The 17,104-nt window shown below is 38.0% G+C and overlaps 1 protein-coding gene and 1 pseudogene across 2 annotated transcripts; both read right to left on the reverse strand.

The window, feature by feature from the left end:
* Nucleotides 1–5,353: 5,353 nt before the first annotated feature.
* LOC116000907 (protein PLASTID TRANSCRIPTIONALLY ACTIVE 14) lies at nt 5,354–11,237 on the reverse strand. Of its 2 annotated transcripts, none has more exons than XM_031240775.1 (13): nt 11,030–11,237; nt 10,770–10,949; nt 9,592–9,729; nt 9,296–9,421; nt 9,077–9,205; nt 8,501–8,590; nt 8,265–8,415; nt 7,879–7,988; nt 6,989–7,060; nt 6,404–6,509; nt 6,116–6,316; nt 5,931–5,973; nt 5,354–5,839 (listed from the first exon to the last, which is right to left on the reverse strand). In XM_031240775.1, the coding sequence occupies exons 1-13, from the start codon at nt 11,114–11,116 to the stop codon at nt 5,761–5,763; spliced, it is 1,512 nt and encodes a 503-aa protein (XP_031096635.1). In that variant the 5' UTR covers nt 11,117–11,237; the 3' UTR covers nt 5,354–5,760. The 2 variants fall into 2 exon arrangements, with proteins under 2 accessions (XP_031096635.1, XP_031096637.1); XM_031240777.1 differs by having other exon boundaries at nt 6,116–6,313; nt 11,030–11,235.
* A 412-nt stretch (nt 11,238–11,649) lies between these two features.
* Nucleotides 11,650–14,443, reverse strand: LOC116002746 (annotated as a pseudogene).
* Nucleotides 14,444–17,104: the final 2,661 nt, after the last annotated feature.

Consider the following 17,104-nt stretch of genomic DNA (forward strand, 5'->3'; position numbering starts at 1 on the left):
CAAACTTAACTCTGGTTAAGGAAGTAATATTTGGGAGAAGAAAATGTATAAGTTACTATATCTGATCATAACTGACTAGCTAGTGTTCATTGATTACTCTTTGTTTAAGCAAAATAAAGTGCATTGATCGAATAAAATATATATAAGTGCATTACAAAATACGCATTAAGAAATTACGTGTCTTAAGTGTCTTTATATAAAGTCTGAGTCAACTAGAAAGTATAATCAAAGTATGAAAGTAGGATACTAGGATGAGAACTGAATATTGTATTGATTCAATTGAACAATTACAATGATGAGGAATAGGAGATATATATACAAGGGGAGTCTCAAGTAGAGTAGGATAGCTAGTCCTAACGTGACTCAAACTCAGAGAGTCCTAATACTCCCTTCAAGCGCAGGGTAAACTACTAACCTGAAGCTTGTCCCTAAGAAAAGAAAATCTAGGACTAGGCAAAGCTTTTGTAAAGATATCAGCTAATTGATCTTTTGTGGAAATAAAGTTAACCCGAATATCTCCATTGGCAACCCTATCTCTAACAAAGTGGTAGTGAATATCTCCATTGGCAACCCTATCTCTAACAAAGTGGTAGTCAATATCTCCATTGGCAACCCTATCTCTAACAAAGTGGTAGTCAATCTCCACGTGCTTAGTTCTTGCATGAAAAATGTGGTAGTCAATCTCCACGTGCTTAGTTCTTGCATGAAAAATTGGATTCGCACACATATAAGTAACACCAAGATTGTCACACCATAATTTGGGAGTAAGGATGCCATCAATTTTGATCTCACGCAGCAAGGACATGATCCATATGACCTCAGCACAAACATCAGCCAAGGCTTTATACTCAGCTTCCGTGGATGATCTTGCAACTGTCTTCTGTTTCTTGCACACCTAAGAGATAAGATTGGTGCCAAGAAACACTGCATACCCACTAGTAGATTTACGGTCCTCAGGACAACCAGCCCAGTTAGAATCAGAGAAAGCATGAAGCTCTCTAGAATTTGACTGAGTTACACGCAAGCCGAATGAGAGGGTGCCTTTGACATACCTGAGCACTCGTTTTAGCTGCTCCCAGTGAGACAATGTTGGAGCATGCATATGTTGACACAATTGATTGACCGCAAAGGACAAGTCTGGCCGTGTAATTGTGAGATACTGGAGAGCACCAGCCAAACTCCTGTATTTCGTTGGATCTTCATATGAATCTGAATTAAGCAATGGAGTTTTCGATGTAGAAATAGGAGTGGCGAGAGGTTTACAATCAGTCATTCCAGCCCGTTTCAAGATGTCTGACATGTACCGCTGCTGAGAAAGAATAACACCATTGCTAGTCTTGACTAGCTCAATTCCAAGAAAGAAACCAGGTTCACCAAGATCTCTAATTTTGAAAGCATTAGACAGTTTAGAGAGTAAATCAGACACTAGTAGCTCATCAGTCCCCATTACCAAAATGTCATCAACATATACTAAAAGATACACACATGCAGAACCACGAGAGTAATAGAATAATGACACATCAGTCTTTGAAGCTATAAACCCAACAGAGAGTAAAAAAGTATGCAGCCGATTAAACCAAGCTCGTGGAGCTTGCTTTAAGCCATATAAGGAACGCCTCAACAGACAAACGTGATTAGGCAATTGAGCATCAGCATACCCGGGTGGTTGACGCATATAAACAGTCTCATCCAAATCACCATTCAAAAATGCATTGTGTACGTCAAGCTGCTTAACCACCCAACCTGAAGAAATAGTCAAACTCAAAAGCAATCTGACTGTAGTGGGTTTCACAACCGGACTAAAGGTGTCAAAAAAGTCCTGACCAGGAACTTGATTAAACCCTTTCGCCACAAGTCTCGCCTTATGCCTCTCTATTGAACCATCAGTTTTACGTTTAGTACGAAAAACCCACTTACACCCAATCACATTCATACCTGGGCGAGGAGGAACTAGAACCCAAGTCTGATTGTGCAAAAGTGCATTGAACTCCAGATCCATTGCTTCTCGCCATTCAGAAAATTTAACTGCCTGAGTGTAGCAAGTGGGCTCGGTAGGACAGGCCTGAGCAGAGAGAGCCAAAAGTGGAGCCACAGACCGACTCCTCGTAGCCATTGCATGGGAGCGAACAGTCGGACGTGTGGACTTGCCACGGGGTCGTCCTCTTTGACGAGTAGGAGCAGCAGTGGTGGTGACAGGAGAATCAGCCTGAGCAGAATCAGCAAGAGAAGATGGCAATACCTGTAAAACCGATTCAGCCCACGGCTTCTGCACAAAGGGAGGAGATGGCACAGCAACCCTACTAACAAAGGGAAACACATTCTCGTCAAAGTGTACATGTCTGCAGATATAAATCTTATTAGTCGTTAAGTCCATGCATCTGTACCCCCTAAAAGACTCAAGATAACCTAAGAAGACACAAGGAAATGACCGATACGACATATTGTGACGATAATAAGGACGCAAGTGAGGATAACAAATACAACCAAACACACGAAGAAAATAGTATGAGGGAGAAGATTTATGTAACAATAAATGAGGACTGGAATTCTGCAAAACACTAGATGGCATTCTATTAATCAAGTAAACAGTAGTTTCAAAAGCAAAGTCCCAAAAACGAGATGGAACAGACGCACGAGCCATAAGAGTAAGACCAGTTTCGACAATATGCCTGTGCTTCCTCTCAACACAACCATTCTGTCCATGAGTGTAGGCACATGATTGTCTATGATTAATCCCTAACTGAAGAAGAACAGTATGTAACCTTTTGTATTCAGCTCCTAAGTCCGACTGAATAGCCTTAATTTTGCGATTAAATGACCGTTCAACTAAGGTATAAAACTTGTCAAAAATGGCATACAAGTCAGACTTCAATTTCATAGGATAATACCACGTGTAACGAGAATGGTCATCAACAAAAAGAACAAAATAACGATAACCAGAAGAAGACAAAACAGGAGCTGGTCCCCAAATATCAGTATAAATCAAATCAAGAATATTCAAACTAACAGAGTCTACACGTGGCAAAGGGAAACGAGCAGACTTGCCCAATTGACACGCAGAACACAAAGAAGAAGTACAACGATTATTGCGACTAGAACCACTAACAGAACAAAAAGGAAGAATACGATCTAAGACTCGTTGATGAGGATGTCCCAAACGATCATGCCATACGGAAGAGGAAGCACGGGACGAGATAAACGCACGGGGACTGTTTTTCGGAATGGGCAGCGTGTAGAGACCACCGCAACTATTGCCGCGAAGAAGAATTGCCTTGGTTGCTATATCCTTCACAACAAAAAAGGATGGATGAAACTCAAAAAAGACTTTATTATCTTTTGCAAAGCGTTGCACAGATAAAAGAGAGGAAGACAAACCAGGAACATGTAAAATATCAGACATCCTAAATACTTTAGACGGGGTAGAAAAAGAAGCATGACCAGTATGACTAATAAGCAAACCTGTACCATCACCAACTCGAAGAGCATCACCACCAGTGTACTCTTCAGATGTAGAGAGCGCAGCAATATCAGGGGTCGCGTGATTTGTCGCCCCAATGTCTGGAATCCAAAGATGCGAGTCAGACACAAGATTCGGCGCATCCTCAGCATATGTTAAATGAGCTTGGAGTCCACGGCCAATTAAAGAAAAACAGGCTGGTGCAAGATGGCCATAATTGCCACATAATTGGCATTGAGGCTGCCAATTACCACCACGTCGCCCACGTGACCTGCCACCGCCATGCGAGCCACATCCACGCTGCACACCACCACCCTGCTGCTGCTGCTGGTCGACGAAAACAGCACCGCCACGTGACTGATTCCCATCGCGGCGATTCGATCCGCCACGCCAAGACCGCGACCGACCTCCACTACCACGCTGGCCAACAAAAGCCGCAGCTGCAGGGACTGGTAGCGAACTCATGCGAGCCAAGGAGATCGGCGAGTTCGGGAAGACGCACCGGCTGACCTCGAACATTCAAAGAGGCTACGACAGAGTGATATTCTAGACGTAAACCTCTGAAAATATAACCGCACGGCCAGCAAGAGCTAGATCTTCCACCATAACTTGCGCATGAGCAATGTAGTCGACGGCGGAGGCATCACCTTGGCGTATTGTTTGCAGCTGTCCAAGAATATGCATAATCCGAGCTTGACTGGAAGAAGCGAGTGCCTGCTCAAGCGCCAACCAGAGATCACGCGACGTAGTGCAACCAATTGCGAGGTACATAACTTCCGACGAAAGTGAAGAGATTAACATGCTAAGGACCGCCTGATCTTGGCGCACCCATGGAGCATGCAGCGGGTTGGGTAGAGCAGCAGCAGCGGAGGAGCCTTCAGAAACGGGAAGAAAACGATTAGGGCAAGAGTTCGTGCCATCAACGAAACCCATGAGGTCGTACCCACGAAGAAACGGAATAACCTGCGTCCTCCAAAACAAGAAATTCTTGTTCGTTAGCTTAATGCTAACATAGTGATGCGCAGCAGACAGAGAAGCGGCTGCTGAAGAAACCGCAGAAGAAATAGCTGCATCAGAAACGGTCCGTTCGGAAGAATTAACAGAGCCGTCAGCCATTGGAAAATAAACCTAGGCTAGCTGATACCAGATGAGAACTGAATATTGTATTGATTCAATTGAACAATTACAATGATGAGGAATAGGAGATATATATACAAGGGGAGTCTCAGGTAGAGTAGGATAGCTAGTCCTAACGTGACTCAAACTCAGAGAGTCCTAATAACTAGGATCCCTACCTATAATATAAAATCTTGAATCTAAATAAAAGATTAATTCAACAATAAGGTTCTTAAATAATAAATAAAAATAAGAATTATGATGGTCCAATATCCCCCCTTAATTCTAATCTGGGAGAGTCTTCACGCCAATTGTTGATTCTTTAGCTTGATGAAAGTTCCGAACTTCACTAGTTTTATTAGAATGATCTATCTTTAGTCTTCCAGTACTCAAACTTGATCATTCCCTAATGATAGTGTATGTTTATGTGCTTACTGCTTCCTTGAAATACAAGATTTTTAGCTCAATAAATAGTTTATTCGTTATCCACATAGATCTTGGTTGGTCCAAGCTTCTGAAACCCAAGTTGGCTTATTATATTGTTAAGTCAAATTGCCTGACATGCACATGGTGTTGCTACAATATACTCAACTTCAATTCATATGTGCACAACAGGCCACTCCTAAGTGCACCACAAGACGGCCGCACAATCGCACAAGAGGGGTTTGTCGCACCGGATCCCGATTATAATATATACTACGTAATACATAAAAATTATTGAGAGTTTTAGTAGCTTAGTTGGTTGGTGGTGATTGTTTATTATGAAACAGTAAAGCTCACTTGGATCAAAAAGGAACAAAATAGAGAAGAGAACCTATCACATAGTACCTAGGTTAGTCCAGTCATTCATATTTCCATTCAGAGGTTTTGTTGTATACACCATGAAACAAAGTGACTGAAGAGTAAATTCAAAACTTGAAGGTCATCATTCTTTCTTCATTTTTACCTTCACTTCCCTCTGTTAAGTTCACTAGCAAAGGCCAAGAAATACACCTTTCAGAGTTTCAGGGTATCTTCTTCTTCCTCCTGCAAACCCAGATTCTTAGGACCGATGAATCTTTACAAAATGGACGCGGAGGATCGTGCAAGCAAACGGCAAGAGAAGACATTTCCTTAAACACCAAACCGCCTGGATTTTGCCCTGAAGAGGTCTGAAGAAGAGCTTCATGTTGTGCTGTTGACCGTTGCTAGAACAGAATGCGGTCTTGATAAATCTCTAGCGTTTGCATGACCTTCTCTATGAATAACTTCTTGTGCAATCTGTACCTGTCAAAAGGAAAGTTTCTCGTTGATTAGAAGCTTAATCAATCAAACTAGGGTGCAGTGTGATCCATGAGCTGATATGAAAATTGCGTACTTTATTGCTGTTTCAAGAGTCCTCCTCGGTTCAGACAAAGAATCTGTTCACAATAAACCAGACCTCAGGATTACTTGTGAACATATGAAAGATGGCAGCAATCATATGAACATTAACGAAAATTGTTGGAGGAGAAGGTAACAGTTTACGGGACCAGAAAAAATCTACTAGTTTTGAGTTCATACCTAGGATTTTCTGGTCTTGCTCAGAAGTTGTCGGGAATTCTGCAAGCATCTGCAGGCATTCTTCTTGCAATTCCTTCACAGCTTTCCTCTCAAGACTAGGAATTGGGGGCATGTCTCTATCTGACCAAGTAGGCAATGTTCTTGCTGCTGCTATAACTGCTCCATCAACAAAACTATCTCCCTCGTTTGATAGCTTACCTGCTTCAAGTATCATATGAACACTAACATTAGTAAACAAGCAAAAATAGAGCAGTAACAGCTAATGAGGAAAAGAAACATGAACATTACTATTGTGGTAATAATCTTCTGGAAGGCCAGATATGTTAAAAACGGATAAGAAAGAGTCCCTATGAATTTGTGCATTTCCAGAGAACTGGATGACATCCCAAGGATTCTGAAATAATTATCAAAGAAAATTAGGTCAGCGTATTAGTGTGAAGAAATATCATCGAGCAATAAACCATCAATAACATCCTGATAAGGTTTCTACATGGCAGCAGCTTCTGGATATTATGGCAATCATGAACTATGCAGAAGAAAAAATTTTCAAATTGCAACAGTATCAGTAACTCCACAAGCAACTATAGTATTATATGCTTGGATATTTGCCTTCCCTAAGACATTCAACTATTCAAGGTCTTTAGATTTCATTTGTGTTTTATATGTTTCTCTCTATATTGCTTTCTTTTGGCTTACAGTGCCATTTTGAACTTCCAGAACCCAACTTCAATTGTTAGTGCAGCACAAATTCTTTCCACTTCATTAACATTTTTAAAACCCAAATCAACAATGATATCACTTTTTACCCATAACTGCAGAAGGAGAAATGATAGATTACTGAATTCTTAGAAAGAGTAAAGAGAAACTAATCACCACGGGTGATGAAAATCCATATCTTTGCATGAAAAAGTCGTTCTTCTGCGCAGCCATATAATTGATTGTCAACTGCACCAATGTAAAACCAAAATTAGGATGCACAAACATTATAACCCAGCATGTATCAGAGCAGTACCACAAATAAATAATCAAACTGAACAACCCTGAGATTATATATCTATATTCAGAAGCACAGAAAGCATCCTTCCTTTACACAAAGCATTCCCATGAAAATAGAAAACTAATATGTTCAGAACATATGAATGATCTGAATAATATTCTTTTCTCTTAGTTCTTTATTTCTTTTTAAATCACTGTGCTGTGAGTGTGATTGCAAGGTTGCATGGCAGGAAAGCCACAGAACCCCACCTTAACATTTTCCAAGTAATTTTGAAAATTGAATGACCAGATTGGCTTGCATTGGATTAAGGGCATTTCTTGCTAAATTACAGATGATTAATATCTTAGGCCAAAAGAACCTGTTTGATTGTAAGTATTAGTTTTCCAACCATCTCCTGTCCTCCACCCACCCTTTTCACTGTCTATCGTACGATTTAACATTCAGAAGTAAAAAAGTATGCTATTGTTCTTCATACATTTTCTCAACTTGTTAACCTATCAGATGTTCTCGTGCTTATAAGTGCCTGATCGAGACTAAAAACTTGTTTTCTCAAGTATAATGTGGCAAAAGCCACCTTATGAAGTCCTAAATCACAACTAAGCCAAGCAAATTAAAAACAGATGCGACTTTAGCATCACATAAGACTATGAATAAGAGACGTGTTAGTAGCACTCCATAAAACATCGGCTGCACTTAATTTAACCACATGCACATTAAGCCAAGCAGATTATACATTTGCATGATGTAGATAATAACTAAGATTTACCTCATCTCCTCTTTTTATTCGTTGACCTGCATTTATCATCACTTCAAGCATTCGGTCCTTGAAACGCCAATGGAAAAAGCAATTTGGCTGAAAGGAATGATTCAGCATATCTGGAGAATTAAACAAAGTATAGCCTATTGATGACCATTCTCAAGTGAAGAAGAATTTTCTTCATAGAGAAAATTTACATTGAATAAAATTGAATTAGCTCAAATGAGGAAAAGAAAGAGCCAGACTCCATGCCGAGGAGGGTTTAGCATACTTGAAGTGTTGAAGTAACATAACTATTTGCAGACTACCATTACAATGCATCTTTCCTTCTACAATAATCTGGGACATCATTTGATGAACACAGAGGCAACACTGCAGTGGAAGAAGAAACTCACCAGCATAAGGAACAAACATATTTGCATCTTGAACCAGTGCACCAAGTGTCATCCGCATGTTGATACAACGAGACTGTGCCATACTCACTGCCCAAATAAATCTCTCTGGCTCACGAGCAAGACGCTTTATCTTTAGTGGCATAGTAGGGTGCTGAACACAAATGGTGAACTAACCAATGAAAATTAAGGAGCTGGAAAGATCACAAATATAGTTAAAGGAGAAAATGGCTAGATACCCAATTCTTTTCCCAAAATGCAAGGGCCCGATCTTGCTGTTCTCTAATAGTTGAAGCAAGATTTTGATCCTGCAACTCCAAAAGGTCCTCCTGGCAGCATAAAGAAGCAGAAGCAGGTAGGTAACAGCATCATAGTATTACAGTGAAAATATAACTATCATCTTCAATAATATTTGGATCAACAAAAATTTAATGATCTAGGAACAACTTTAGATCCCATATTTCTTCCTACCTTCTCTTCTTTTTACAAGACAGCTTTATGCCATAAATGACATGATAAAAGCATAAACATTTGTAAGACAGAACCTTCATTAAAAAAAATAATAAAAATGAAAAAGGAAACAACTTTTTTCATCTTCTTTAATACTAAAAGGAAGAGCTTCACTAAAGGAAGACAAAACATAACTAAAAACTTCTCAAAAAGTGGCCCAGAAATTATTTTTGGATTTTTATAGAATTAGTTAATCTAATTAATACTTTTTACTAAACCAATTAAAGACCCTTCATGACACTTAATGAACAATCTAAGTTTAGAATTTATAACTTTTTATTTAGCATAGTAGTTATATGTCAAACCTCTTTAGCTAGAAGCAAGCTAGTGCATTCTTCAGCACTTGGCAAGAAGTCACCATAGAGTTGCCAAAAGTTGTCCTTGCAATCAAAGGCATACAAAAGAAGGCATGCCAACCTTAGGTCCCAATCTGTCTGTGAGAGGAAGAGAACTAATATTAGGAAAATCCAAACAAAAAAGAAATAAAAGAAAAAAGGATCAACTACATATAGCAGAACTTTCACCTCTGGATTGGTGGAATTAATAATGTCAAATATAGGATGACCCACGGGTATAATGTCAGGGAAAAACATCCAAGGAAGCTTTTGACTTATTGTTAACATCAACTCTAATGGGATTTCCATGATGATCTGCAATTAGAGAATAGAATTCAATCAAGTAAAAGAAAAAAATTAAAATAAAATAAAATTAAATAAAATAAAATAAAAAAGGTATGATTCCTTTTTGCACAAAATTTTGGAAAGGAAGAGAAATGAAAATGTATATTTCTCAAAGCCTAACTATAAATCAAAAAGCTCACCCTGGAACGACGAAGAGGCTCAACGTCTTTGGAAGCAAATACTCCATACCCATCGGGTCCTTCCCTGAATTCAACTCCATATGCTCGGAAACTTCTCACAAACCCTATCTTGTAGAAATCAGGGTCTGCCAGCTCCAACTACTTGTTAAATGACAAAGAATTAATTTAATGGTTTTAGAAGTCTACCCAACAGAAAACCAAAAAAAATAAATAAATAAATAAATCATAACCAGAGGAGGGGAGATATGAAAACAACTATAGGTTATTGTTTCTCGACAATGAAATTTCCAATCTTTAAACAACAATCATGTACTGCTTTTCAATAATAGAAATTTTTATTGAATAGCCATTAAAACAATCCTCAATGTAGGCAATACATAGTTGATTGAAATCAATTGCTCCAACAGAGAAGCCAAAAGTCCCTCATGGTATAAGAACTAACTTAAATAACTTACTCCAATAAGAAAACTGCATAGTTTATAACAACTAAAAAATTGACATCACTGTCAAAACTCTGAAAGCTATCCCCACTAGGAAACTTCCAATGCACAAGCTATCTCTTGAAATTCATAATGTGCATTATAAAGACAGAAAAGTATGCTACTGACTCAGGGAGTGAAATAAATAACAGAATTCAAAACCCCCTCTCATATGCTACTGACCAGCTTGGTTGGCACTCATAGAGAGAGTTCAAACCCCCCCTCGTATGGAAAATCAATATAGTTAGCATGTTGCCCTTAATTGGGCTGAACGGGATTACTCTGAGTGATTAAAAGCCCTTCTTATAGTTAAGACCTACTTATGACAACTCGTCCATTTTTAGTCATTTTTTATTAGAACATCCACATTTGGTCGTAGTATTATTGTGGCATGACCACTTTATTAATAAAACAGTTTTAATGTCACATTTTGGTCTTCAATTACGAAATTTTCAAAAAAGTAAACATAAAAGTATATTAGGGGTCAACTCACTTTGTATAAAAATGATCAAAATGGCACGATATTTCAACTATTTTGTTGGAGGACAAAAATGGTAAGGTCACATGTCACTAGGGCCAAATGTGGATGTTTCCATAAAAAAATAAATAAAATAAAAAGACTAAAAGTGGACCAAAAATATAATTAACTCTAATAATAATAATAATAATAGTATTAAGGTTTAAAACTGCAGAGAGTACCTGAGAAGCAGGTGTTTCTTCAGGCTGAGAAGGCGGGTGAAAGAGAGGGAACGAAGAAGGAGATGAAGAAGAATCAGGGAGGTCAAGAGTAACTGTACTAGTAGAAGCAGCAGCGCCATTAGCACTAGCAGCAGCAATTTCAGCTCTTATAATTGGTCTGCGTCTTGTTACAACAATGGCCTATTCCAGTAAAATAATAGCATAATCAATACCCAGTAAAGAAGCAGAGAAAACGGAGAGCATAGGTAGAGACGGCTGACCTGAGTGGGGAGCCGCCACCGCCGGCAGTGGTGATTTGCGGAGACCAGAAAATGGGAGGGTTGATGAATCAGAGTAGAAGTCACCATTACTTTACGAGTTGAAATTCGAATCCTCCGAAACGTTATCCACTAGACCACCGCTACTATCAGCGATTCAGTGCATCGTCATCTCTCAGAAAATGAAGAAAGGGGTTTTTTGCTGTTGTTTAATTATAACTCTCAATTTATTTAATATATATATTGTTATGGAATACATTTTTTTTATTACTGTCAATTTATTTTTTTTTTTTTTGAAATACTATTGACCCTGTTACATGTAGTATCTGTCCATATAAGTCCAACGAGTCAACATTGCCCCCACTGAGGCTTGAACCCATGACCTCCCACTTGGGAGAATCACTTCATACCACAAGGTCTTTGGCTTAGATAACATAAAAAGTGAATGTCCATGGTGAGACCATACACTATTACTTAATTTAGTTCATTGACTTTTAAAATCGCTTAATTTGAAAGGAAAAAAAGTACTAGTAATAAGAAGGTTGTAACTTTTTCAAGTAGGTGTAAACTCTAGAAAAATGAAAAAAGAAAAAAAAAACTACAAAAGATGGAGATAATAAGAATGGTTAATCTATAATTCAATAAAATTCTTAATAACATGAGTGATAATGTGTAAACATAAATAATTCTATATGATAACAAACTAAATCTATAATACTAATACATATATCTATAATTCTAAATAATGAATTCACTTTTGTGAACTGTGATGGTCATATCAATGAAACTCAATATTTATTTCGACGAAGGACATGTTGGAACCAATAGGCCGACTTCTTAGGATATCTCTTTCTCTCGAGTGTGTTGAAATCAATATACACCATTCCAAATCTTGAAGTGTATCCCAATCTCCATTCAAAGTTGTCCACCAATGACCATGCAAAGTACCCAAACAAGTTGGCTCCTCCATCCACTGCCCTCTTCACTTCACCTAAATAGCTCCTGTAGTAATTGATTCTTTTTGTGTCGTTCAATGATTCAGCTAAGGTGAGATTGCCAACATAATCCATCCCTACAGTAAACCCAGAAATTTTAATGCTAACTCCAAAACCATGACTAAATATGATATTATATATGTATAGAGGTTTGCATTCAGAATTCAAATCTTACCATTTTCAGCTATAAACATACGGGGATTGCCGTATTGTTCTTTCACATAGGTTACTGCCTTGTACAATCCCCATGGCACCATGTACAGCCAGTCTGAATTTGCCTATAAACATTAACCACAAAAGAATTTAGATAAGAAAAAAAAATCAGGAAAAAAAAAAAGCAAAGAATTGCAAAATCTTGCAACTAACGCACCCTTGGACCAATTGGCACTCCATTGCGGTCATCTGCATAAATGAATGAAAGCCAAAGAATCAATTACTATTCAGCAAGGAATCAAGTGACAGAGAAGTAGAGATGAAAGGAGGCTAATTATCTTACAAGCAAATATAGTGTTCCAATCATTCTGATAGTTGATAGTACTTGATGTGTTTGGAGAAGGGTCCTATACGTAATAAGTAGTATACTGGTTTATACCAACATAATCAAATGATCCTTTCACCATCTTAACTTCGTCATGTGTGAACTTGGGAAGCCTATCCCCAACGATTTTCTGCATAGTTTTTGGATACTCTCCATACACTATAGGATGTAGAAACCTGTTTGGATAATACATAAAAGTTAAATTATTGAAAACACTACATATTCATACATATATCTTAAGTATCTGCCTGGTATTGAGATTATTACCATCCAATATGAAAGTCCCTAGCTCTCTGAGCTGCATGCTTATCTGCCTCTGTCAGAGGTTCATACCATACAAAATCCAAGAGAATGCCAAAGCTTCCATTCTGTTTTCCCTGAAATATAAACTCTCAAGACTTGCTCGATCTCATTATCCCTAAGGCAAAGAGAAAAACACAACAAAAGAAACCTCGGCTTGTCTCACCTGATACTTATTATGGTATCTTTTAGCAGCTGCAGCATGGCAGAGAATGAGATTGTGTGCAACGGTGTAAGGCTCAGTTTCAGAGTTCCCCTCAGTGCAGTTAGAGCACCTCCCCGGGGCAAAAAATCCAGTGTCGTACCCGAAAGCTGCTACCACCCTGGGTTCATTGAATGAAAACCAGTTCTTCACTCGATCTCCAAATGTTTTGAAGCAGAATTCTGCATAATCAGCAAAATCCTCCCTGCCAAATTTAACTCCAATGCATAAGGACAAAGAGTATACCATGTAAAATTAAAGCCACAAAAGCATCATATATGCATTCTACAACTGTGATGCTTCATTAAGTACTTACACGACTTGGCGGCCCAACCATCCTCCATAACTATCTTGAAGTGCTTGAGGAAGATCATAATGGTTAAGACATGCATATGGAGTAATGCCTGCAGAGCAGAGCAGTCAAATTAAAGAAGCGCAAATTCAATGGTATAGTTAAACACATCAACTATTCAGTAGTGTATCTAATTACCAACCTTTCTTCAGCATGTAATTGATCAGTTTGTTATAGTAGTCAACTCCTTTCCAATTTACCTTGCCAGTTCCATCTATAATAATAATCAAATATTAATGAATGAGTGGTTGGTTATGTATTGCAAATCAAATTACATACAAAAATGCATATATATTGGTTAAAAATTATAATGTAAAAAACATACTTGGGAATATCCTGGTCCATGAGATTGAGAAACGGTAGGCATCAAAGTTCAGCTTCACCGGCAGATCAATATCTTCCTGTGTCCATACAATAATAATAATATTATAAAAGCTTAAGAACTGACGACAGAATACTTTTGATAGGTCAGATTAAAGAAAACAGAGAAATATTTGGCAGTTCAAAAATAAAAACTTATTATCTGTAATACACCATGCTATGTATGTTATGAAACAAGGAAATCAAAAATAAAACTTATTCTGTCATAAGTACTTTGTAGTGATGGTACTGGTCCACAGCCACATCTCCAGTGGCATTATTAGGCTCAAGTCCTGTACAAAATCAAATCGCATGCTTTAGTTTCATTGAAATTACTACAATCTAATCAGAAATCAATAAATTGCATTAATAAAAACAGATCAGATCAGAGAACAAATTAAAGAATGTACTGTATTTATTACCAGGAGTTTTAATGAAGGTGTCCCAAATACTAGGTCCACGACCATACTTATGAATGTCAGTGGCACCTTCGACTTGGTAAGCCGAGGTGGCCGTGCCGAAAACAAACCCCACCGGAAAGCTCTTTCTGCTCACTTGCTCAGCTCACTGGTTTTGTTGCATTGAACTAAACTACTTACAGTGCTAAGCACCAATAACAGTAGCAACAATCTGGCCATCTTTGAAAAGAAAGTAAAAAAAAAAAAAAAAAAAAAAAAAAAAAAAAAAAAAAAAAAAAAAAAAAAAAAAAAAAAAAAAAAAAAGAATCGTAGCTGCTGTTGTACGTGCAGTGGAGGGAAGTATGAATGAGTTAGAAGGCAGGTTGGGGGTGTATTTATAGTATTAAGATTAAGTAGACATATTGTAGGAATCCTTGTAATTATTGTTGTAGTCTGATTAGGTTATTACAATTACACATATAACATATTGCAGTAGGAATCCTGTAATTCTTACTGTAGTGTGATTAGGTTATTACAATCACACATATAACATATTGTAGTAGGAATCCTGTAATTCTTATTGTAGTGTGATTAGTGTTGAGAAATTGAAGGGAAGAAAGCTAAAAAATTGATATATTCCACATCTGATACATCTCTATTTATACATATGAGGAAAGGCAATTCAGCACTAAAGTCAATTCTGCAGCACTAAAGATTACTGCTGCCTAACTAACCTAACAAAGCTGATGCCTAACAAATACTGTATCAAATACTGCTGCCAAATACTGCCTAATATTGCAACTAATATAAAATATTTCAACACTCCCCCTCAAGCTGGAGCATATAAATCAAATGCTCCTAGCTTGCTAGAAATGAACTCAATCCTAGGTCCACGGAGAGATTTGGTGAGAACATCAGCAAGTTGATCATTTGACCCAACAAAAGTGGTAACAATATCTCCGGATGCAACCTTCTCTCGTATAAAGTGACAATCAACCTCAATATGTTTGGTTCTTTCATGAAAGACAGGATTAGATGCAATGTGCAGTGTGCTTGATTATCACAAATTAATTTCATGGGACTGGGTTTATAGAATTTGAGTTCTATAAGAAGTTGTTTAACCCAAATTAGCTCACATATTCCAAGTGCCATTGCTCGGTATTCTGCTTCTACGCTTGAGCGTGCAACCACATTTTGTTTCTTATTTCTCCAAGAAACAAGGTTACCTCCAAATAGAATACAATATCCTGATGTTGATCTCCTATCCCAAGGGCATCCAGCCCAATCTGCATCTGTATAGCCAACAATTTCTGTGTGTCCATGATCTTTGTAGAGCAATCCTGTACCTGGAGACCTTTTCACATACCTCAATATTCTGATGGCTACATCTCAATGACTTTGACATGGCTCTTGCAAAAATTGGCTAACTACACTTACAGCAAAAGAGATATCTGGCCGAGTGATAGTCAAGTATAGTAGCTTACCAACTAATCTCCGATACTTGCTTGAATCGGATAAGAGTTCCCCATGTCTTGGAAGAAGTTTGACATTTGGATCCATAGGTGTGTCAACTGGTTTGCAACTTTTCATTCCTGTTTCTTCAAGAATATCCAAAACGTATATCCGTTGAGACACATAGATACCTTGCTCAGATTGAGCAACTTCAATTCCAAGAAAATACTTCAATTTTCCAGATTGAGCAACTTCAATTCCAAGAAAATACTTCAATTTTCCAAGATCTTTTGTCTCAAAATGTTGAAACAGATGTTTCTTAAGCTGATTTATTCTCTCAAAATGTTGAAACAGATGTTTCTTAAGCTGATTTATTCCTTCACTGTCATTCCCTGTAATGACAATATCATCAACATAAACAACAAGATATATACTTTGTCCAAGTGTGTGTTTATAGAAGACAGAGTGATCGGCTTTGCTTTGAATCATGCCAAATCGTTGGACAACATCTCTAAACCTCCCAAACCAGGCACGTGGAGATTGCTTCAACCCATAGAGAGAGTGTTTAAGACGACAAACAAGATTAGCTCCTGTTTTAGCCACAAATCCAGGGGGTTGCTCCATATATACTTCCTCGTTCAAATCTTCATGTAAGAATGCATTCTTTATATCCAACTAATACAATGGCCAATGGCGATTGGCTGCAATTGAGAATAAGAGGCGGATAGAAGTCATCTTGGCTACCAGTGAGAAGGTGTCCGTGTAATCAATGCCAAAAACTTATGTGTATCCTTTAGCAACAAGTTGAGCTTTAAGTCTATCAACTTGTCCATTTGGACCAACTTTCACATTATATACCCATCTATAACCAACCACAGTTTTACCCGGAGGTAAAGGTACTAATTCCCAAGTTCCAGAAGAATGGAGTGCTTCCATTTCATCAACCATTGCCTGAGTCCACCCTGGATGAGTTAATGCTTCCTTGACATTGTTTAGAACAAAAACAGTTGACAAACGAGTAATGAAGGCAATATATGATGGAGACAAACGTTTTTGTGAAAGGAAGTTATAGATAGGATAAGGATTTCGAGTAGATCTGTTACCTACTCGACTGGCAATGGGAGAGTCTGTTATGGTGTTTTGGGTCGTATCAGTAGGCAACGCTGGTGCAAGACATTGTTATTACAGGGAGTGATCAAGATGACATATCTCAATTGAAAGAGTATCTTTTCAGTCGGTTCCAGGCCAAAGATTTAGGCAAGCTAAAGTATTTTCTCGGAATTGAAGTAGCCTAGTCTGACAGTGGAATAGTCATTTCTCAAAGAAACTATGCTATGGACATTTTAGAAGAGACTGGTATGTTGGATTGTAAACCTGTGGGTAATCCAATGGATCCTAATGTTAAAACTGCTACCAGGACAGGGGGAGCCATTGCCTGATCGAGAACGATATAGGAGATTAATTGGAAAATTGAATTATCT

This window comes from Ipomoea triloba, chromosome 13 (assembly GCF_003576645.1).
Source record: "Ipomoea triloba cultivar NCNSP0323 chromosome 13, ASM357664v1".
Classification (NCBI taxonomy): domain Eukaryota; kingdom Viridiplantae; phylum Streptophyta; class Magnoliopsida; order Solanales; family Convolvulaceae; genus Ipomoea; species Ipomoea triloba.